The sequence below is a fragment of the Xenopus laevis genome, chromosome 3S (assembly GCF_017654675.1).
Source record: "Xenopus laevis strain J_2021 chromosome 3S, Xenopus_laevis_v10.1, whole genome shotgun sequence".
Classification (NCBI taxonomy): domain Eukaryota; kingdom Metazoa; phylum Chordata; class Amphibia; order Anura; family Pipidae; genus Xenopus; species Xenopus laevis.
Window position 1 is genome coordinate 62,623,970 of NC_054376.1, and position 23,325 is coordinate 62,647,294.

Genomic DNA, 23,325 nt, shown 5'->3' on the forward strand with positions numbered 1-23,325 from the left:
TTTCAAGTTAGAAGACTATGGGGGAAATGTAATAAAATTTGCAAAGAGCAAAACTTTGCCAATAAAGATTTGCATTGTGAATCTTAATTGCGTATTGCAAGCCTTTAACACCTGCTCTGCAGTTTAGTTTAATATTTTGTTACAAAAAATGGTTTGTGTTTGCGAAATTTAACTACATACATTGCAAACTTTCGCAAGAACAATTTGGCTGCAAACTTTGCGAGGAAGTTGTTGAGGACTTTAATCAGTCACAGATTGAGCAAACATGGACACTAACATTCACAATCGTCTTTGCAAACGTTTTTTGTACTAGGGAAACATATTACATTCCCTTTTAAGTTTTCAACTTATGGAAAAAGTTGAACTGCAAATTGCAAGTGTTCTCTATGCTTGGATACAGGTTGTCTGAAACAGTAACAAAATCTACTTCTTATCACACAAAAAACATCAATGACCCAGGCAGCTGTTTCAACCTCTGCTGATTTAAATGAACAAAGTACCAGCAGATAGTAGATAGAACACAATTTCCAAATATTTAATGTGGGACAAAATGACACTATAAAGATTCGGCTTCAATAAAGCCAAAATCTCCACACGAGTTAAATAAAAGTCAGCAAGCATGATTAGAGTGCCATGTTATGCAGTTATTATTTTTCTAAGCAATAGGCACAGGAATATTGTGAAATGTAGGTGAGGTGGATTATAAGATTAAATGGACAGAAAGGTTAAATACAGAAAAAAACACAAAACTTAAGCAAAATAATAACCATAAAGAACAATAATCCAGCCTAGCAGAATAACATTAATCAATGTTCTAACCCACTTGTATCGATAAACAAAGCTATAAATCAATTAAAAGGGAAGTTTGCTGTTAAAGGGGACCTGTCACCCTAAGAAATAATTTCAAATTCTTTTCTATCATGTTAGTTGAGCAAAATAAACTTTACTTACACTGTATTTATTATTTGAATTTTGTTTCCTTCTGTCTTGGAATTATACAATCACAGCAAGCAGGCAGCAGCCATTTTGTGGACACGGTTATTAAGGGAAATTGTGTATCACCCCAAAATCTTGTGTATGCACCAGAATGGGGGACCTAATGTCCATGTGCAGTGCCCTACACAATTATAGAGCCTGAGGAGGGAAGGGGGAATTGGAGGAGAGCAGTGACATGTAGGAAGTGCTGAATGGAAAGTGAAAGTAATTGACTGCCCCTCCTCTATGCCACGGGCATAGAGGCGGGGCAGGTAATATTTGATTGACAGTTTAGATATTTAAACACCTTTATAACAGGTATGGATGTTTTAACGAAACCAATTTATGGGGTTTCATATTTAATTTGCAAAGGACTTTCATCATGCAACTTTTTATGTGTAGGTGACAGGTCCACTTTAATAAACTAGTATGTTTATTAACATACAAGGGGCCAGTCTGCAGTTTGTGTGCTTACAAATCCACCGTGATCACTGTTTCCAGAGGGGTGTGGGTCTGGCTGCATAGCCTGCACCCATCCCCCACGCCGGGAAGTTCCGTTACTGCCACTAATACTTGCCAATCCAAATGTTCCATTGCAATCTTAAAACAGGATCCACATGCAAACAGTAAATGGGGACAGATCAGCATGATTCAACTGTGACATCAATTTATGTAGAATTCAAAGGCTGGCTAGTCACATTTAGGAGAACTTAATGCTAAAATATATATAGCTAGTGGTATGTATTTGCATAAACTGTGTTAAATTTTATAAAGTTACTTGCTTTTGAAGGATGTCAGAATATTGCAACCTTGGGAATAGTGGGAGGAGACTGGTAGCTAGTCTCTCTCTCTGGGTGTGCAAAAATAAAGATGGTAAATTGATAACAGCCTGCACGCATTAGTGATATAACAATGGTGACAAGGACATCTGAACCCTCTGTGCATCCCCCTGAAAAGTTTCTGCAGCACCCAGGAGAACCAGCAGTGCCTTGGGATCTCTGGTATAAACAGTTTTCTATCTACTTACTGGCATCTGGTCTGGATGAGACCTTCCCTAAGAGGAAATGGGCACTGTTACTTCACTCCCTGGGCTCTGAAGTATACCACATTTTCACATCTCTGGGAGCAGATTTCTCATAAATAGTGAAGGGCAAATCTGTGCTGTTTTGCTTCGCCTAAAAATTTGTGAATTTACAGCAAAATTCATGAAACGATGTAAAATTAGGGAAACGCATTTAAGTCAATGGGGGTAAAGACAATGTTGATGTGCGTCAATTTTGAACCTGTGTGACTATTTGGTCCAAATGCATTAAAGTCAATGGGCATCAGAATCATTTTAACATAATTTTTATGTGAGCGCCAATATTGTCGTGGCAAATTTTTCGCCAACGAATTGTCACCACAGTTTTGCGAATTAATTCACACTTCATAATTCCATAAATAACAATTCAGATGAACAGTAGCAAACTTGGATAAGACAATATTAATACAATTATAATAAGACTTGCCCTGAAGAGCTACCATTCTAATTGCTAATAAAGACATACATGATCAGTAGGAGTGAGTTTAAGCCCAGATTAAAGAGAGAGACTAAACAGTAATTTCTGAATATTGCATTCATATAGGGCTGGCTACATGTTTCATTGAAGTGGTAATTTTGGAATTTCTTATTGAGTACTCCGATATTTGACACAAATGATGTGTTCAAATATTTGTAGAAGTCAGAGTAAGCCAGCACTAGGGGTAGTGTGTTGACAGATGCAACATTTCTTTAAGATTAAAGGGATACTGTCATGGGGAAATTTTTTTTTCCAAAACCAATCATTTAATAGTGCTGATCCAGCAGAATTCTGCACTGAAATCCATTTCTCAAAAGAGCAAACAGATTTTTTTATATTCAATTTTGAAAGTCATGTGACTTGTGCTCTGATAAACTTCAATCACTCTTTACTCCTGTACTGCAAGTTGGAGTGATATCACCCCCCTCCCCCCCCCAGCAGCCAAACAAAAGAACAATGGGAAGGTAACCAGATAACAGCTCCCTAACACAAGATAACAGCTGCCTGGTAGATCTAAGAACAACACTCAATAGTAAAAACCCATATCCCACTGAGACACATTCAGTTAAATTGAGAAGGAAAAACAGCAGCCTGCCAGAAAGCATTTCTCTCCTAAAGTGCAGGCACAAGTCACATGACTTGGGGCAGCTGGGAAATTGACAAAATGTCTAGCCCCATGTCAGATTTCAAAATTGAATATAAAAAAATCAGTTTGCTCTTTTGAGAAATGGATTTCAGTGCAGAATTCTGCTGGAGCAGCACTATTAACTCATTCATTTTGAAAAGATTTTTTTACAGCTCTAACTGTAACAGGAAGAAGTTTTGAAGAAAAAGACAGAACTCTGTCTGTTAATTGGCTCATGTGACCTAACAAGTATGGTTTGTTGGTATATTTGTGAGTACAGTGAATAGTATGATCCCAGGGTGCTGCCCTTATTTTTTAAAATGGCAATTTTCTATTTATGATTACCCAATGGCACATACTACTAGAAAAATATATTATTATGAAAATTGTTTATTTACATGAAGCAGGGTTTTACATATGAGTTGTTTTATGCAATATCTTTTTATAGAGACCTACATTGTTTGGGGGGTATAGTTTTCCTTTAAGTAATAATCTAGTCAGAGGTACCGGTATGTGTATTTATGTTGCAAACAGCAAATCTGTCAGCTAATTGGTTGCAATTGGCTATTAAAGCTGGGCAAAACATTTACACCTTATTACATTGTCCACTAACGTAATAATGTCCATAACAATCATTCTAAGTCCATAGATTCATTAAAATCTATAGATAAAGTTTCAGTCTACTACTAGATACAGTAAACACTATAACTAGCTCATAATGATGGATACAAATAAGCCAAGGATAAAATGATGTTCTGAACATATCAAAAACTGTACAGTGAGGAAATTTCCTATCCTGTACATTTTGTTTTATGAGCCACTGGATGAAGCTGCCACAGAAGCATACTTCCACACAGAAGATACTGTACATAGTTATGTGAGAAAGTGACTCATACAAACATTATACAGCAATGCCAATGCAGACTAGGAACAAGAGAGAGACATGGAAAATGCCAGATTTCGGTTGAGCGTTTGCACCAATGTATTTATAATAATCGGCTATCGAGTACAGTGGTTGGACTAGTCTTAGTCCCTCACTACTTTTTACTTCTGCTATTTGTAACAGTTGCTGATGTTAAAGCGCTGCCAGGACACCATGATCCATTTGTAATTTTCCTCTGGTCTTCTTTCATAACATCAATATGCTCTCTGTGCTGAGGAGGGGAGGTGGAGTATAACACAAGGAAAAAGGATAAACAGGGGAAAACATTCAGAAAGGTACATAGGATGAGAGAGAGACAGAATTGATGAGGTAGCCAGAATGATAGTTACCTACATTATGAACGAGTGTGTCTGGAATGGAGCATGGAGAATAAAACAGCCAATGAGACACAACCATATGAGAGAAGGACACACGCACACACAGCATTATAAACACAAGCAGTGAAGAGATCAGCTCAGTTCAGCACTCCAAAAGAACAAGTGCCACATATCACAAACTGAACAATTAAAGCACATATAAGAACATCACATAGTGCACATAAACATTCAAGGGCTCATTTACTAACAGAGGTGCAAGTCAGCAGCCTTGCAGCAACCCCTATCAACCAGAAAGGTAACGTTTAGTAGAAACATCGAAAGCAATTATGTTATTGGTTTTTATTACAGGTCTTAGCATGGCTTTAATATTTGCACCTATGTTATGTAAACCATGGCCTGTTCAACTAAGAAACCTCAGAGGAGTGTGTTGTGGAAATAGATTAATAAACTCACATCACAGAAAGCTCAGACCAGGTTACTAAATCCAACCCCTAAAAGCCCATTGGGCTTAACAGTTTACATTTTGGACAGTACATGCAGCTCAGAGGCAAGAGGCTGTCTTAATAAACTGAATTTTGGTTTCTGAAACACACACCTCAGATGTTCTGTAATACACATATCCCACATCGATAGATCTCATCATTAAACACATATCGCATGAGATGAGAGGATTCTGATATATACACATCACAGGGGCAGTAGTACATCTGTTCTAAACACACCTCAAAGCCAAGGGTTTCCTGATAACCACACAACTCAGGGCAGGGACTTCTGTAGCACAAACAGCTCAGGGATGGGTGGCTTCTGAAATGCATACACATGACAGGTGGGGCTTTCTGTAATACACACACCCCAAGTATCAGATGCTAAAATACACATGTTCTACATTAAGAATCGGTCTTATGAGCATACATCCCACAGGCAGCTCTGTCACAGGCACTTTTGAGAGTAAACCCCAAAACAAGGACACACTTCAGATAAGACTGGGGAACATACTACTCCCAGACTCTACACCACACTTACCTATCAGTCTGATTGTTTTATGTAGTTGTGATGTTACATCAGTTTTACTGCTTCTTTGTATAAAACTGTAGGTATTTTTGACTCCCAAGGCATTAGAGATAATTGTGTATAATAAATGAATATGTGTTGGTACGTGAGTATATATTTTATTATATACAAATGATTGCTGTTATAAAGTTCAAACTCCTGTGGTCCTAAAATTATGTAAATGTAAGGCTTATACTGAAGCTTTATTAATTTTCTCTCAGAATATAGTATCCCATTGCTGATGTGCTTCTCCTGTCTATTAATCTGCAGTTCTCCATGACCCATAGGAAGAACAATTATATGTGTAAAACTCACCCTTCACTCTCTCTCCTCTGTTGAGTTGGATCTCTCCAGGTCCTTGAGGTTCATATGATTTCACTGCAATGAATGTTCTTCCTGGGACGGCACTGTACAGCTTCCTTTTGGGGCCCCGAGGGCCAGTACTCCTCATATCCAGTGGCCCTGGGCTGTAAACAAACACATAAGTGATGGTGCTGATTGGGATGGGACATGCCATCTGTTTGACTGGCTGCTTACTACCCCCCCACAGTCTCTTAGACATTTCAGCTCTGAGGAGGACAGTGGCATTTAGCGGTTGATGGGGACCTTGAAGTCTCCATGTTTGTCCCGAAACACTGCTGCCAAATCATTGTTTAAGTATCAGCTGCCCAGTGAGAGACCGAGTGAGGGCTCCTGTGTAAGCTAAGGGTCCTCAGATCACCTTTCCCCTTGCCACAGGTGAGCAAATCCACAAAACAGATTTAAAAAGGAAACAAGAAATCAACAAGGTGATATGGAGGAGAAAAATAGGTATGTGCAAAAGAAGTTTAGAATAAAGAGGCCAGGGAGAGGAAAGAGGGAGGTTCTGGAGGATACTGTGACAAAAAGGGTGAAAAGATGGAGAAGAAAAATACAGCGGAATGTAGGGGAAGAAAAAGGGCAATAATGGGAAAGGCAAGTGAAAAGCTGCAGATGTAAAGACAATGATGGATATAAAGACGATGAAGAACCAGCAAAGAGATGGAGAGGAGAAGAAGGGAAAGCACGGCTGTATGCAGTTCTTCCTGTTCTTTTGCCGTTTCAGTTAAACTGTCAGCAGAAGAGGAGGGGGAGAGTGAGGAGGGAGGACAAGTGAAGGAGGGGGTATCCATTCATGCTTCTCTTTCCCCCTGGATCTCTCTACTCATTTCCCAGATCCACTAACCTCCACCTCCCTCCCCACCACCACTTTCTAATCTTCAGATTGATCAATAAGCAACCCCCACCCTCTATCAATGGCCTTATCGCTCTGGCCTCTCTCTCCTTTACTGCTATTCTTCCCTGACTAATCTTTGACTCTTTCCATTCCTCTCTCCTGTTCTCTACCACATCCTCTCATTTTCTCTCCCCTGCATCATCTCAACTGTTGATTTATCACTCCTGGCTACCTTCTCAGTTCTCCCTTTACCTCAGTCTTTCTACACCTGATTTATTTCTCTCATCCTCATTTGCTATACTGAATTTCCATTTTGTTCTCCCTTATCTTTCATTCTTGCTGTTAGGCTCTCTGTCTTCACTTCTGTATCGGCCTAAATCTTTCTGATGCTTTTCTACCCTCAGTCTCTGCTTTCATGTATGTGTATTAGAATCAAGATACTCTGTATTCATATAGTCAAACACCCCCATATGTCCTTCTTCATTAATTCACAGTTTGACTTTTATTTCCTTCCAGTTCAGCTACTCTAGCTCTATTTTTTACTAGCACTTTTTTTGCACACCTGCCATATCTACAGTATCTATCTATCTATCTATCTATCTATCTATCTATCTATCTATCTATCTATCTATCTATCTATCTATCCATCTATCATCACCACTTCCTCTCACACAATACTGTGACTTTCTTGCAATTTCATTCTCTCCCTCCTCTCTCTGCTGGCTGACAGATTTTGAATTACTGCAGAGAGAAGGAGAGTGTGTTGGGAGCTGAATATTAATGCAAGCTTGTGACAGAGAAAGAGACCATCCTACTAGAGAGACCTCTAGGTGGTCACTCACTCTGAGACTGTGAGGACATTGCAGTAGAGTGTGTATACTACATTCTGACTGCATGTCTGGAAAGAGTTTTGTGACCTACCATAAAGTCAGAGGATGCAACCAAAACAAATAGAGGTAAATGTTCGAAATGGTTCAGAGAAAAAGCCACTCAATCTCAATATAGCCTCAGGACTCGATGCCATGAATGCAAAATATGGAAGCTGTTACATTTCCCTTTTGCTTTCTAATGACTATGCTAGTGTTCGCACAAAAGCAATATAATTGAAGGGCCAAATAAATATATTTTTGACCACACAGAAGAAGTTTCTAAGGGGCAACTAGCTATTTGGACAGATGTCAAGCTGCAATTTGAAGGAACAAGACAGTGCAGGCTTTACAGTATTCCCTGGTGTAAAGGATAATAGAAATGCTAAGCCAATGAAAGAAACATCTCAACAAATTAGGGAGGATGTTTAACGCCTGCACATGCTTGAAATAAAATAAGTGGAGCAGCCAAGGTACCTTCACCAGACAATGTTTGACTGATTAAGAGGCATTCTCCAGAAGATACTTTGTTTCAGTAGCAATATATAGGCAACATTTTACCTTCAAAGCAAACCTAAGGATGATATTTCACTGGTTGCTCCACTCAGGGCAGGGACTTCTATAGCACAAACAGCTCAGGGATGGGTGGCTAAAGCTCTCTCACAACTAAACTCAATATACAGTTTTTTGCTTTACTCTGTACAATACATCACATTTTAAGGAAACATGTTTTAAGTAGTTAAGTAGTAAAGAAAAATAGATATTGCTGTAAATATTATAAATTAACAACACCTCACACTTTCTATTTTTTATAGTAGTGTAAGTTTTTACACAATTTATGTTTTTAATCAAAGGGGCCTCTTAAATGGGAAACAATATCTTAACACTGCAGGTATGTATAAAATATATATATTTAATACACACTGGATTATGCCAAAATGCAAAGTTGTTTGCCTATACAGTACATAGTAACATAGTAAGTTAATTTGAAAAAAGACACATGTCCATCAAGTTCAATCTTAATGTCTATATAGCCTGTTAGTAGATTATGTCTATATAGACTGTTAGTAGATCCAAAGGAAGGCAAAAACAACCCTTCTGAAGCCTCTGCAATTTGCCTCAGAGGGGAAAAATTCCTTCTTGACTCCAAGGGGACAAAATTCGCCAGCGATGGCTTTGCGCACATCGCAACACTTTGCCAGGCGTAAATTTGCCTGAACAACACTGATTCTCGAAGATCCGAAGTTGTGCACAGGGTACTGAACACTGGCGAAATTATGCCAGCGAAATTACGCTCAGCAGTTCAAAGTTGCGCTAGCGTTGGCTAATTAGCGTACGGCATGCAGTTAAAGTACAATGGGCGTATATGCTGCAGCAAATACATTACACTACACAAGGCCAGGGGATCTTAATAAAATTATATAGAGTTGTTATATTGCCCTACACATGTGCTCACAGTATAGTTTAGGTGCCATATGTTATCAAATGTAGGGGGGAAGGAGGGTACCCCCAAAAAAAATTTACAATCTTTTTCAGTCTATCACCCTTTAAATAGGAAAAAACGCTAGCGTTTTTTGGGACTTAGAAAAATGTTCAACTTTTTTTTTTGAGGAATTCCTATCTACTCTATTGCACTTCGCCTGGTCTGAGGGGGTGAAGGCAAGTCTGGCGATAGAGGTAACGGTCAGTAAAATCAAAAACTTAGTGAATTTGCGTAGTAACGCTCTTTCGCCAGACTGAAAATTTGCCTGGCGTAATTACGCCAGCTACTGTTGTAAATCGGCAAAGTGCCGAAATGACGTCACTTCGCCCTTTAGTAAATTTCCCCCCAAGATGGCAATCAGACCAGTCCTGGGATCAACTTTTACTAGGAGCTATCTTCCATAACCCTGTATTCCCTCACTTGCTAAAAAGCCATCTAACCCCTTCTTAAAGCTATCTAATTTATCAGCCAGTACAACAGATTCAGGGAGGAAATTCCATAACTTCACAGCTCTCACTGTAAAAAAAACCCTTTCCAAATATTTTAACTGCACCTTTCTTCTAATTGGAATGGGGGCCCGGTGTCAGCTAGAAGAACATTAACAAGATTATTATATCATCCCCCAAATATATTAATACATAGTAATCATATCACCCCTTAGGGTCCCCATAGGCTTGCTAACAATTTTCTGATCGAAGGATAATCCTTCGATTATTCCTTCGATCGTTCGATCGAACGAATTGCGCAAAATCCTTTGACTTCGATATTTGAAGTAGAAGGATTTTAATTCGGCAGTCGAATATCGAGGGTTAATTAACCCTCGATATTCGAACCTTGATACATCTGCCCCTTATTATAGTGTTTGTATTTCTTAAATGCAGCTTCTGTCCCACAGACTTGTTTTTACATGCCTTTTGCTTCTTTACTGTACTTATGTATTAAGCCACATAGGGTGGTTCTTAATGCTTCAATGTTTACTTCTTATAAATTGAGAATAGTAACAACTTAATATAATTTTAAATAACAACAAGTTTCTGTTCCGTTCTCTGTTTTTAGCTGAAAACAAAATGCCCCAATATATGCTCTGAATGCAGCCCTTAAAGAGGTAAAATTAACTTTTCTGAAATTCAGGGTTTTTGTTGCCCCAGTATATATTTGTTTTTTGAACCAAACTTTAAATGAGATCACATTATGGTCACTATTACCCAGTGGTTCAATTACTTTTGCTATATGTTCTGTGTTATTAGAGATCACTAGATCCAGTATAGCATGATTTCTGTTAGGCTCCTCAACAAACTGTGACATAAAATTGTCATGCAACAAATTAATAAACATCTTCCCATTAACTGTCCTGTCAGTACTGTTGCCCCAGTCAATACACAAAGGCTCTCTTGACTAGTATATTTTGTTCTCATTCCTTAATTGATTTTGCTCATTCCTGTCAGATTATCTATGAGCAAGCACTAAGATAATTTCAAAATGTGACTAAAAGTAAAAAATACATATTTAATTATATGTATTTGCAATTTTTTTTTTTCAAAACATAAAGGACCTTTTTAATTTAAGGTGGCTTAATGTACATAACACCACCAAAACCCCCTCAACATTTGTGGAGATGTCATCAAATACTACTGTATACTTGTTACATGACTAGACTACTAAAAGGTAAATAACTTTGAAAGAGGATAGATGCTAACAGCTATAAATGTGATTTGGGTTTTTGTAAATGCGATTTTGTTAAATATCTAAAAAAAAACTGGTTTTCAACACGATTACTTTAGTTAAATATCTAAAAAAAACTGGTTTTCAACACGATTACTTTAGATCAGGCTCTGACAGAAGGCCTTCGCATGAACCATCTCCTTCACACTCCTCTTAAAAACACAAAATCACCTACATGGCATTTAATCTGCTGGAGATTTGATTTGTCTCCATATAAATTCAATGCGCCAAACGTGGCAATCTCTGGGTTTACAAAACAATTGAGAAACTAACAATATTATCAACAAAAACCTTATAAAAAATACCTCTTCTTACACAAGAAGTCGTTCCTTTATTAGAACCACTGCACTTTGCTAAACAGGCAATATATCAACTAACTGATGCAGGTAAGGACATAGGACAACCAACAAAAGATGACCTTACAAATGGTAAACCATTCCTTTCTGTATAGGTACAGCCTCTTCAAATAAATGCTTGAAATGTTACAGCCCAGAGCTGATCTTAAAGTGGACCCGTCACCCAAACAAAATTATTCCAAATCCTATTTTATCATGTTAGTCAAGCAAAATGAACTTTAATTACACTGTGTAAATTATTTGAATATTGTTTCCATCAGTCTGGGAATTCAAAATTATAGCAACCAGGAAGGAGCCATTTTGTGGACACTGTTATTAAGGCAATCCTTACATAATCTCAGAATCTTGTTTGTGCAACAGGGGACAGGGACCCAATGCCCATCACCATGCACTGGTTACACAATTAAATGGTTAAGAGAGCTGGGGGAATGTGGGGAGAGCGGTGACATCTAGGAAGTGCTGAATGGAAAGTGAAAGTAATTGCTTGCCCCGCCTCTATGCCTAGGCATAGAGGCGGGGTAGGCAATATTTGATTGACAGCTGATATTTTTAAATGAGTTTACAACAGCTATGAATGCTTTATTAAAAAAAAGAAATTGGATTTCATGTTTAATTTAAAAAGGACTTTTATTATACAGATTTTCATGTCTGGGTGACGGGTCCACTTTAAACATTGTATTTACACCCAAAAATTCTAGAGGGAACTCCCCAGATACTGGGAAATTCTAACAGGAAAAACATTAACATGTCAGAGCAGCTTGCAACATTTTTAGCAAATGTTCCTTAAATACACAAGTAACACATCCAGAGAAAGCCATGGCTGTCGGCAGCAGTCACAAAGGCTATTCTTCATCAATGGCTCCCTTAAAACTTTCACCCGGATAAGATACAAACTTTAACAAACAAGGAACAAAACACTAAAAAAATTCTTAAACATTTGTATCACCTATTTATCCCAACCAACTAAACACCTGACAACAATTCCCAAATACCACTTGGTATGACACAGAATTCCTTCTAAACAACCCACTTGTCCATGAGACAGAACAACGCCCCTTACAGACAATAAATTTAAGTGTACAGCAATTAACTAAATCACCCCCCCCCCAGTAATTAAACTAATACATTAATACAAACTGCTTGGAACAGATGCCAATCATGCCATGATCCTTGAATCCAAAACCAACCCTGCAAAAGGCATACCTAACAACAGTATTGCAGTATTTATCCACCCCCTGTGACTCTCCGGAGTACTGCATGGTGAACATCATCTCATTACTGGTCACATAAATGTATTCTTCTTTTTGTTTATATAAACTATATTTATGTTATGTTGTTTGCACCAAAAACTAAAATAAAAACATTTTAAAAAGATTTCATGAGAAAATATTCCATATTTGTTTATGTTTATCCTCCATTTGCACACTGCCGTATTTCCTTAACAGAAATATTCTTAACAGGCATCAATACAACAATGCAATGACTTGAAGTACTGCCACCTAGTATTCATTTCACAAGAAACACTGCCTTGTAATTGAAAACTGTATTCTTTACATTTACATCAAGTTTCTGCGCACAACTTTTTTTCTCACTGTACCACCATTCATCTCTATACAACCTTCAACACAAAAACTCCAAATACTAAGTCAAATTCATATATTATTCATTAACAATCTTCTATGCTAACGCTGTATTTCTAAATTTCTCTGCATCCATCTACAAACGTATTCCAGTGTGCCTGCCTGCTTGTTTTGGAACTCTGCTGGTTACTTGCTTGCTAAGCTTTAAAGGAGAACTAAACCCTAAAAATTAATGTAGCTAAAAATGCTATGTTTTATATACTGAACTTATGGCATCAGCCTAAACTTTCAGTTTCTCAATAGCAGGACTTCAAACTTTTCACAGGGGGTCACCATCTTGGAAAGTGTCTGCCACACTCACATGCTCAGTGGATTCTGAGACGCTAAACTTAGGGGTCATCACAAATTATCCAGCAGAAAATGAGGTTGGCCTGTAATATAAGCTGATGCAACAGGGCTGATTATGAAATGCTGACGCTAATTGTACTGGTTTCTGTGCTACCATGTAGTAATTATCTGTATTAATTACTAATGAGCCATATATTGTGACATTTATATTCTATGTGTACTGTATAGGCTGGGAGGCTACTGGGGTATCTTTGGAGGCACAGATTTTAGTGCTAAAGGACTGTGGTTTCCTTGGACTGGTACAGACCCAAAAACATAATGTACAACATTTCTTGCCTACTTATTTAGAGAAGTTTTAGTTCTCTTAGGTCTGGGGCATGTGCACTTAGTTTTGCACATATATACTGGTAAATTCAACCTTATAGTAGATTATAATTTTAATAAGATATTTTTCTATAGCATCCCCAACATTCCCCAATTTAAGCCACAGAGTAGGTTTGGAATGTCCTACTAAGCTTCTTAAAAAGGATCACTGCTGTTAATCTCTAACAGATTGTAGAGAGTAGCCTCTGACAGCAAACTCTTGGAAGATACTGAGGGGCAAATTCACTAAGCGCCGAAGCGCCGAACGCTAGCGTTACTTCGGTAGCGTTTGTCATTTTCGTTACTGCGCAAATTCACTAACGAACGCTGGCGTAGTTTCGCTAGTGTTACTTCGCACCCTTACGCCTGGCGAAGTTTCGCTAGCGACGTAACTACGCAAATTCACTAACGCGCGCAGTGTACTGAACGCTACCTTTTACGCTAGACTTCCTTTGCCACCTCAGACCTGGCGAAGCGCAATAGAGTAGATAGGGATTGTTTCAAAAAAATTTTTTTCTAAGTCCCAAAAAACGCTGGCGTGTTTTCTACATTATGGGTGATAGGCTGAAAAAGATCGAAAAATTTTTTGGGGCTCCCCTCCTTCCCCCCTACATTTCCTGACTCATGGCAACTTACCTAGACAGTGGGCACATGTGTAGGGCAAAATAAAAATTTCATTTGATGAATTGAAGGTTTTCTAGGCATTTGTAGTGCTGATACGTATTCCTCCATTGAAATTTGAATTTGGCGCCCTATGCAAATTAGCCTTCGCTAGCGTAACTTCGCTTTACTTAGCGAATCAACGCTAGCGCAACTTCGCAACCTTACGCTACCCCTGTGCGCAACTTCGGATTTTAGTGAATTTGCGAAGCGCTGACGAAACTACGCCTGGCGAAGTGTGGCGAAGTGCGGCGAATCGCGGCGAAGTTGCGCCTGGCGAAACTACGATTGTTAGTGAATTTGCCCCTGAGAGAGAGAGAGAGAGAGAGAGAGACTCTGAAGTAAGCTGTTACGTAAACTCTTTGCATTTGTATTTCACCAGTGATCTTTCCTCAAGTGAATATGTAAAAGAAGATACTTATGAGAACCCACCTGGGCTGCCATATCATGGGCCTGCAACCCCCACAAGGGCCCCCGCCCCCCCTACACTAGTAGGATTGCCACCTGATCGGTATAAATTATGGTTTATCCCAATGTTATTAATAGGGAAAAAAGATAAATATATAGGAAGGCCGGTATTTTTTTTCCGGAAAAGGTGGCAACCCTATCTGCTACCCCCACGGGTCCCCTGCCCTAGGGCAAATCTTCCTCCGTCCCCTCAGGAAGGAAGCAGCTCTGACATCCACGCTGGAGCAGGTATGAGCCAGCGGAGCCCAACGGGTTTTTACCTGATGTCCTGCTGGCCCAGTCCGACCCTGAGTGCATGCAATGCACAAAGGAGTCATTATTACATGATCAGTTACCCATGGCTTGCTATTTATGACTGATTTATTGCCCATTGGAAAAAAATCTGGACTGAATATATATATATATATATATATATATATATATATATATATATATATATATATATATATATATATATATATATATATATATATATATTCAGTTGCTAAGATTTTCACACAAAAGTTAACATATACAGGATAGGGGAATGTACAACATTCCCGACAGCTATAAATTCTATGTAACAGCTTTGCCTGCAAATTCCAAAGTACCATAAGATTCCACAATAGATTTGCTGAAGAGCTCATAGTGCTATGTTGTTAGTGCACCTTCATAAGTCACACCAAGTAAACAGAATTCTGTGTCCCCACAGCTGGGGCTGAGTTATTAACATAAGTGTATAAGTGTACAAGTGTCGTTAGCCAACTGCTAATTGTTTGCAGGTGGTGTAATAAAGCACCAGTGTCAAATAAATCAGTTTCAGCGATTTTGTTAGCTTTGTAGTTCAGCCTTTCATACTTTCAAAGCATGTTCTCACATTGGGGTATAGTTGGGGTATAGTTTTCCTTTAAAGAAGGAGAAAAGGCTATTACACTAGGGGGTACTAAGGTATTAGGAATCCCCTGGGTATTAAATTGCTATCTTTTTTCATGTTCCCTCCTGTTCAGTATTAATTGCATCAACCTCCAATGTATTAACCTTTCCTTGTCCTTTAAGTATAGTTAGAATAGATAGTTTGCTCAGTAGGTTGTGCCCAGTAATCTCCACATGATTTATACTTCTCATATTCAGTGGCCAAAAAAAGACTGAATATTCAGTGCATTTATGATCGCTTTTATTTCTGCTCCTTCTGCAGCTGTCTTGGCAGCGGAGATCTCAAAGCCAATATTATAACACAATCAGTTGAATATGTGCAATTTAAACATATTCATATATTTGTTGTTTTTCAGAGATGAGTCAGTGGACTTGTTAGGGGGTGGAAAGTGATGAAGAGTGTTGTGTGCAGGAATGTTGTAATCTTTTTGTGTTACAAAATGTGCATGTGTGTGAAATGTGTTGGGTGTAATTTGTGTAATCTAATTTTAAGTGTAGTACCCCAGACACCAGAGGTCACTGTGGGACACAGAGGGGTATAAAAGAAGGTGCACTGCCCAAGTGAAGCAACCTGATAGGAAGGTGTGGCCGGAATAACATCTCCTGGCAGGATGAGGACCCATCGGCTTAGACAAGGAAAAGTTAGAACAGTAAAGATTAAAAAGTGAGTGAGCACTAGGTGCGCAAGGCAGTGAGGGTATTTAGTAATGGCAGTTGTGGCCCCATCAAGGAGGAAGTTAGGGAACCAGTGAAAGTTTAGGACTAAGTAGGAAGGACACCAAGGCTTCAGGCCAGGATTTGGATAAAAAGGGGCTACCCTGGAAGAGTGGAGGGGTGTCACCCTGAAGGTATTGGACCACTATTGGAGAGTGGAGGGATACGGGTGTAGCATATACTGGACCACATGGCCGTTAGGTGGGATCCAAAGTCCTAAAGTAAATTAAAAGAAGGTGTACCTCCCCAAGGAAAAACTGGTTCTATGGAATTGAAATGTATTTGTGATGTTAAAGTAAAAGAACGATGATGTGTGTAATGTGTGCCTGAATAGAAAGCCTCTGGTGATCAGAGGAATAAAGCAGTGGTTAAATTTGTAATCGTGTCCTGTGTGCTGAGTACCAGTGTTTGGCCCTGTGTAGTCCGAAAGGGGGTTGTGGACCCAGGATACTGTCCTTTTAAGACCGGAAAGTCCTCCAACAGACTATGGATGCCATCTGTGCTCCTTGATGCAGATTTCTTTTCCACTCGGGTAGCAAGTACTTCAGCTAATTGGTATTTAAGGTGTATAACTGATCACAGTGATAATAATATGTTGTGTGTATGATAGCATTTATTGCTCAACATCTGGAGTGCTGGACAGCAAAAAGTAATAACGAATGTGTGTTTAAATGATAAACCAAGGAAGAATTCCAAGGTCAAGTTTACAACAACAGCATTGGAATTATAGAGGGTGAATAGCTGATGTGAATAGTTATTTAAAGGGTAAATGTAACTAATATAAATATACAATATAATCTGTTATGGATGTTTAAAAAGTAAAAATTGTAAACTGCGAAAAATTGGCCAAACTCATTTGTTGTGCTGCAAAATTCTTTTGTTGCACGTCATTTTTGGAGTGAACTACATTAGACTTTATATGCATTTTTTCTGTGACAGCTTGTTTCTGCTTTGGGAGGGCAAAATCACATGCATTTTTCACTCATAATACTGCTACATTGCTATCTATGCTATCTATGCTATGCTACAACTGATTTTCAACAGAAAAAGAGGCTCCCGTGTTGCCAATTTCTTAAAAACATGTATGTGATTTTTGACATTACCTCTGGTCGAATAGTAATGGTATCTACAACTACACTTTCTAACTGTTGCTGTTGAACCATAAATACCATCTACAGTATAGTTTATATATATTACTACTAGCTTACACAGGCAAAGCTAATAATAAATCTCACCACCAACCGATAATATCTGGATGCTTTGTATTCCACATTAAAATGAATAAACCATGCCATATGCGTTTGTTACATGTAGTGAACCCGGAAGTTCACTAATTACCAATGATGTTGCCCATAGCAACCAATCAGCAATTCGATTTTAACAGTAAGGAAACGAAAGCAAAGATCTGATCAGCATCACCAGTAATGGTCCACTTCACTTTTTACACAGAATAATAAACAGATCCCTTAGCCAATTTATGTACAAACAGCATTACCAAGACAAACATTTTAAAGCAAAAATCCTAGATAAATATCCAAACAAATTTGATCTACTGTAATCCCACTGTATTAATTCCTACTTATTACAGGTATATCATAAAAAGAAACTACATGTTTTGACATGATCTGTCCTTCATAAAGCCATTTTAATTTCTTCCTTGCAGCTAACTTGCAGGTCTATCAGTATGAGATCGCAATGCTTTTTTTAAGTATTGTAAATACATCAAGCTTTCTATTGGTAACATAACAGACAAAAAAAGAGACAATCACACAAAGTCATCAGCTAAAATTGAACTAAGGTATCTAGGTAATTCATGGTTGTTCTAGGGCCTTGTTAAATTAAAAGGGACATATACTCGCCCATATAATAATGTATAATTGCTCAGAATTTCAATTCTCAAACCTTTTGAAATTTGTATTTTATTTTTAGATTTAAAATTTATTGTGTTAGAGTTAGAGTCAGATTCAGAGAACAAAAAGGGAAACAGCTACATTTACAATTACATTTTACAAATAATTTTAGAACCATTGAAAATAAAAAATTTATATTTAGAATGATTCCCTTAAATTTGCTTATTCGGAAAGCACCTCTTTATACTTCTCTGCAAAGGTCTATTACTGCTTGATACAGTTGCACACTCCACCCACAGGTATAATTAACGGCCCAGTTTCCAAGTATGGCAAAAAAGAAGAAAGAAACAGACTTATTCAGCACACCATTTCCCCTCTGTTCACTTTAACTCAAACGTTTTATACATTGCATCCTGTAAGACATACATTTTATTTAATTTCTTAAAATTCATTATGAGTTCAAAACATAAACTCATTAAAAGAAGAGGCATATTATTAGATACTAAGTCAAACCACAATAATGTGTGTGTGTATATCCCTAACATTTACCCAACAGGGGCCACTGATATGACATAGTTTTGATCCCCTCCCCTTCTTTTAATGAGATATTTAGCGTGATGTAAACATTTCTAATATGTATTCCTTAGCATGGTATTTACTAATGGCTCTCACTACAGGTTGTTAAACTTTGGCCAAACCTAGATTATACTGTGTCTTTCTACTTTACTTTCTACTTTACTCTACTGCTTCTACTAGCTCTACGGCCTTGCAGTACTGTTTTGTTTTTACCCTGTACTGCAGCTTTCTGTGATATTCATTTAGATCCAATTATGTCTGTTAAACTGTATTTTTCTATTCTTCCCTTAGCCTCTACCTTCTATAACAGTTTTATTTTGTGGACACTTATGGAACTCCTTGTTATAAGTCTTGATATCAGAGGAGGACACATACCTAAGGGAAGGGAAATTTGCAGCAGTGCATGTTGATGTTTTGAGAGTTTGGGTCCTCATAGGACAAAACTTAGTTTTATATCTATCTATCTATCTATATATATATATATATATATATATATATATATATATATATATATATATATATATATATATATATATATAGAGAGAGAGAGAGAGAGAGTGAGAGAGAGATAGAGATATAGAGATAGAGATATAGAGATATATATATAGAGATATATATATAGAGATAGATAAATGTTCACAAAGTACCTGCACTCCTTCCTTGTAGGTCGAACGTGGGTGCTTGGTCAGTCAAAGTATACAATGTTCAAAGTGGACCAGCACACCAAATCTTCAATCAATCACATGAGTGATATTGAAATAAACCTTTTTTGATTGAAGATTTGGTGTGCTGGTCCACTTTGAACATTATATAGATAGATATATATAGATATATATATATATGGGATCAAACGGCACTCACCATTCAATAGTTTTCTCGCCGGGTGCTGACCAATAAATCAATAAAAGTTCAAAGAAAGCACTCACGGCATTGACCATCAGATATATTTCAAAGTGTATTTATTCGTGCATGATGCATGATGCACCATTCATACACTTTGAATTTCTTTGAACTTTATATATATATATATATATATATATATATATACTCCCTTAGCAGAAATACCATATTTGCTATGCTACCATGTTTTTGAACAGGTGTATATCTTCCAAAGTTACCTGCAATCACTGGTCAGTCAGGTCCCACCGGGTGTTATCTGCTAGGTACCGTACTGTTAATTCAGTCACACATATGTCCTTTATCCCACTGTTGCTAACCATCAGTTTAACTGTTTGTCCCCAATGCAAAATGTATGTATTATTGTCATAAAATAGGCATATGAGCAGTTACCTGCTCTTTCCTCGTCCTCTTCGAAGGGTATGGGTGTCAATATCTCTTTCCTCTCTGGCACGGTGCAGTGATGGGGATCGGCTGTGTGTGCTACGGGAGCTAGTAGTGCTCGCAAGACTGCTGTCCCCTATAGCTACTATCCTGGAGACCTCTGGTGCCTGGGAAAGCAACTGTGTGGGCAGTCCACGGAGCGAGGGCAGGGGGGAATAGTGAGCTCCATCTGAGTTGAGATTGTTGTCACTGGCAGAGCGCTGCAGGAAGCGTGGAGATGAGAGACCCACAGAGCTCACAACACGTCTGCGCTTTGTGTAACTTGGAGTCTCCCGAAAAGGCACTTTAAGAATGAGAAAGATGAAAAAGTAATAAATGGCGAACTTAAAGAAAGAAGAGGAAACAAGTAGAAGTGTCAAATAAAGGAAATAGAATATGAGGAGCACAGTGATTAACAACTCCCAAAAGCTTTAGGGTTTGCTTTCAGAAGTCAAACACAGTCTGTATGTATTCCTTCCTCATATAATTTTGCTTATGATTTAGCAACTTACCAATGTCAGATTCTTTGTGAGTTTTGATTATTTCTGCAAGTTCAAAATTTCCTGCAATAATGGCAACCTGAAGAGACACCAAGAGAGGAAAAATTACATAATGAAAAGAAAGCATTTGGAAGCTGAAAATATAAGAGGTGGACAAAATATTGTGCATAATGAAAGAAATTTTAACTCTAAGAAGCTTTTTAAATATACATTAATTCATTTAAGCAGTTTTAAAGTTATTCATAAGGAAAACAAGATTTGTCCTTCCAGATTCCCCAGTTCAGTATTCAACATACTTGTCTCAAATTCCTACACAATATTCAATGCTATCCTAGTTAGTTTATAGAGTCCATTGCACATCCAGATTGTGAGATGCTGCTTATATTAGATTAGCCATCTTCATAATTCTGCTGTCATTTCTTCAAATGCCAAATTGTATTTTCTTTATGAATTTGTATTTACAGTTTCACACCATTTTTATACCGTGATTTAATACTTTTAACATAACTTTGTGGTCCGAGAGTATAATTTAGTAGGATATTAAGCAAGGCCAGTATAGTGAAAAGGGAATGCCTTCATGCACAATTGTTTCATTAATCTGTGCAAGTCTACCAGGGGCGATTCTGGGGCTGTTGCTGACAGAGGCATGCTTAAAAATCTGAGTCGGAGCGGGTCAAAGGGGGGCAGCACCACTAGTGCAATGAGGGCAACATCGCTCTCTGCACTAGAAAAGTCGATATTCCGGGTTAAAACTAGGAAATTCAGCTCTTTTTGCCACCCCTTGTAACTGCCCGCTCGCTGCAGCTTGAGGCAAGGATCTCACATTGCCTCATGGCATGAGCAGCCCTGAAGTCTACAGACACTACAGATTCAGTACAGCAGAGATAGCATGGATACCCAAGAGCTGGAAGTTAGATTTGTTACAAGCCATTTGTCCAGATCTTTGGCTGTTTCAAGCATAAGTGTTGGCAGCAGCTAGTGTGTGCTCTAAGGCTGAAGTTGCCCAAGCTAGGGCTGCATTTTCTAAGACAGAGATTGAAATAAGGATTGGAAAGGCCCATCTAGATGCCATGCTTGATGCACTAGAGACAAAGTTCTATATGACCCTTGTTGCTTAATAGGGAACTTTCTGAAGAAACCTTGTAATAGATAAGAAGGATGATGAGTGTGTTTTTCCAGGAACATTTGGGATCAAAGCTTCTACAATGCATAATATATTGTAGCATCCCTCTGAACAATCTGATGTAATAGGAGCAGAAGCTGCAAATTGGAAGAGAATTGATTGGACATCACAGACTTAACAAGAAAAATGTGGAAAACATTAATAAATGTGCATTTAAAGAGAAAATTGGATTGATTAGCACAGACCCAGGGTATCAGGTAAGAGATTACAATGACAGTGTGAGATGCCTTTGGAACCCCCAGTGATCAAGACTTTCCTTTTTCTTTAAGAGGAGGTACCATAAGATGAATGTCCTTGATACAGAGCCTCTCTTTAACAACTTTGAAGAATGTGGTAACATTTTTTTGTCAACAAAATGTTTGCTAGGCAAGGTTTCAGCAAAATGTTCTTAGTAACAGACCAGATTGAAGATATATGGGCAACATTGTTAATTATAAGCATCAAGTACGAGAAAGACAGGATTCACGGTGCAATCTATACAAACTGTACAAACATTTCGATGCTGAGAGCAAACATTACCCATGAAAGATGGTCATATGACACTTTTACAAATATTGTTTGGCCATGTTATAAGCCTCTATCTGAGACAATCTCAAAAGACAGTGCAGTTGACTCTCACTGAGAAAACAATAGGGCACAAGTAAGCATGTATAGAAAATATTTTTTTAGTAATGTCATTGGCTACTCATATGAAAGTGTGACAATTAGAAAATGAGTAAGCTGACAATAAAGTCAACAATGAAGTCCATGGCTTTATGGGTCCAAGGTTGTGAAGAAACCAGCAGAGTTTAAGTTATCAGAGCATGCCATTAACGAAGGATAGGTGTTACACGAAGCAACAAATTCAATTTGAAGGTAGAACTATCAGACAGACTAATTTAATAATTCAATAGCTTTGTTAGAAGCTGAATATTTTTTTCATATTCTCATGATCGGGTAGACAGTATTATGCTGAGGTGCCACTCTTCCTAGCTAAATGAATAGCTATCAATCCACAGTTGCCAATACCATATTTGTGCTCTGCTTAGGAGTACCTTTAGGAGAAGGAAGTTGGAAACCGTTTTCAAGTTTAATGTGCAAAGACGTTTTCCTCAATCTTTCCAGAACTTGCTGGACTTAGAGGATGGGTATCTAAGACTTTAGAGCACATCAAGACCAAGACAGCCACTTAGATCCTTATAAAATTTCAGACAATTTGTGGAAGATAGCTAGACATTATATAGAAGTATTGAAAAATACTTTCATGTTTTTTCCTGCTTCAATCATCCACCTAGATGTACAGAGAAATTGGATCATCTAACTGTTAGGGAAAGTCTCTTGCTACTAAATTGCTCCTAAGTCGATCTGACAGTCTCTGGCAGAAAACTGCCATCATAGCCTTATTCTTTCAATCAGGTCTGCAGTTAGAATCCTGAATTCAATAGCATACAAGCTCCAATTGCCATGGAGGATCTGTATGAGGCAGGACTGTCATATGACCAGGAGCATCAACAATTTTCTGGAGCATTTCTAGACAACCATTACCATTCTATATTCTATATAACAGGGTAATTATTTTACCAAATAATGGAAGTTCACGTTAAGGCCTCTGGCACCAGAGAACCCTCCTGACTTGGATGGATTCTGTTCTCAAGCTAGCTTGGTCATATCACCTTGACCTTGTGGAAGAGGAATTTCTCTAGAGAATTTTCACCATGAAGAAAATTAGCATGGAAAGGGCCATGTTGATAATGAGATTTAAAAGTGGCTGTTCTATCTTT

At 38.1% G+C, this 23,325-nt stretch overlaps 1 protein-coding gene across 6 annotated transcripts in view; it reads right to left on the reverse strand.

Moving 5' to 3' along the window:
• The window catches only part of LOC108713014 (SH3 and multiple ankyrin repeat domains protein 3), a 188,728-nt gene that overhangs the window by 39,208 nt on the left and 126,195 nt on the right, over window positions 1-23,325 (reverse strand). For all 6 annotated transcript variants that reach the window (XM_041588398.1, XM_018255650.2, XM_041588399.1 and 3 more), the window contains 3 exons: window positions 20,395-20,461; window positions 19,853-20,186; window positions 5,785-5,936 (listed from right to left, as the gene is read on the reverse strand). In XM_041588398.1, coding sequence (XP_041444332.1) covers window positions 5,785-5,936; window positions 19,853-20,186; window positions 20,395-20,461 — 553 coding nt within the window. The remainder of the gene's footprint in view (window positions 1-5,784; window positions 5,937-19,852; window positions 20,187-20,394; window positions 20,462-23,325) is intronic.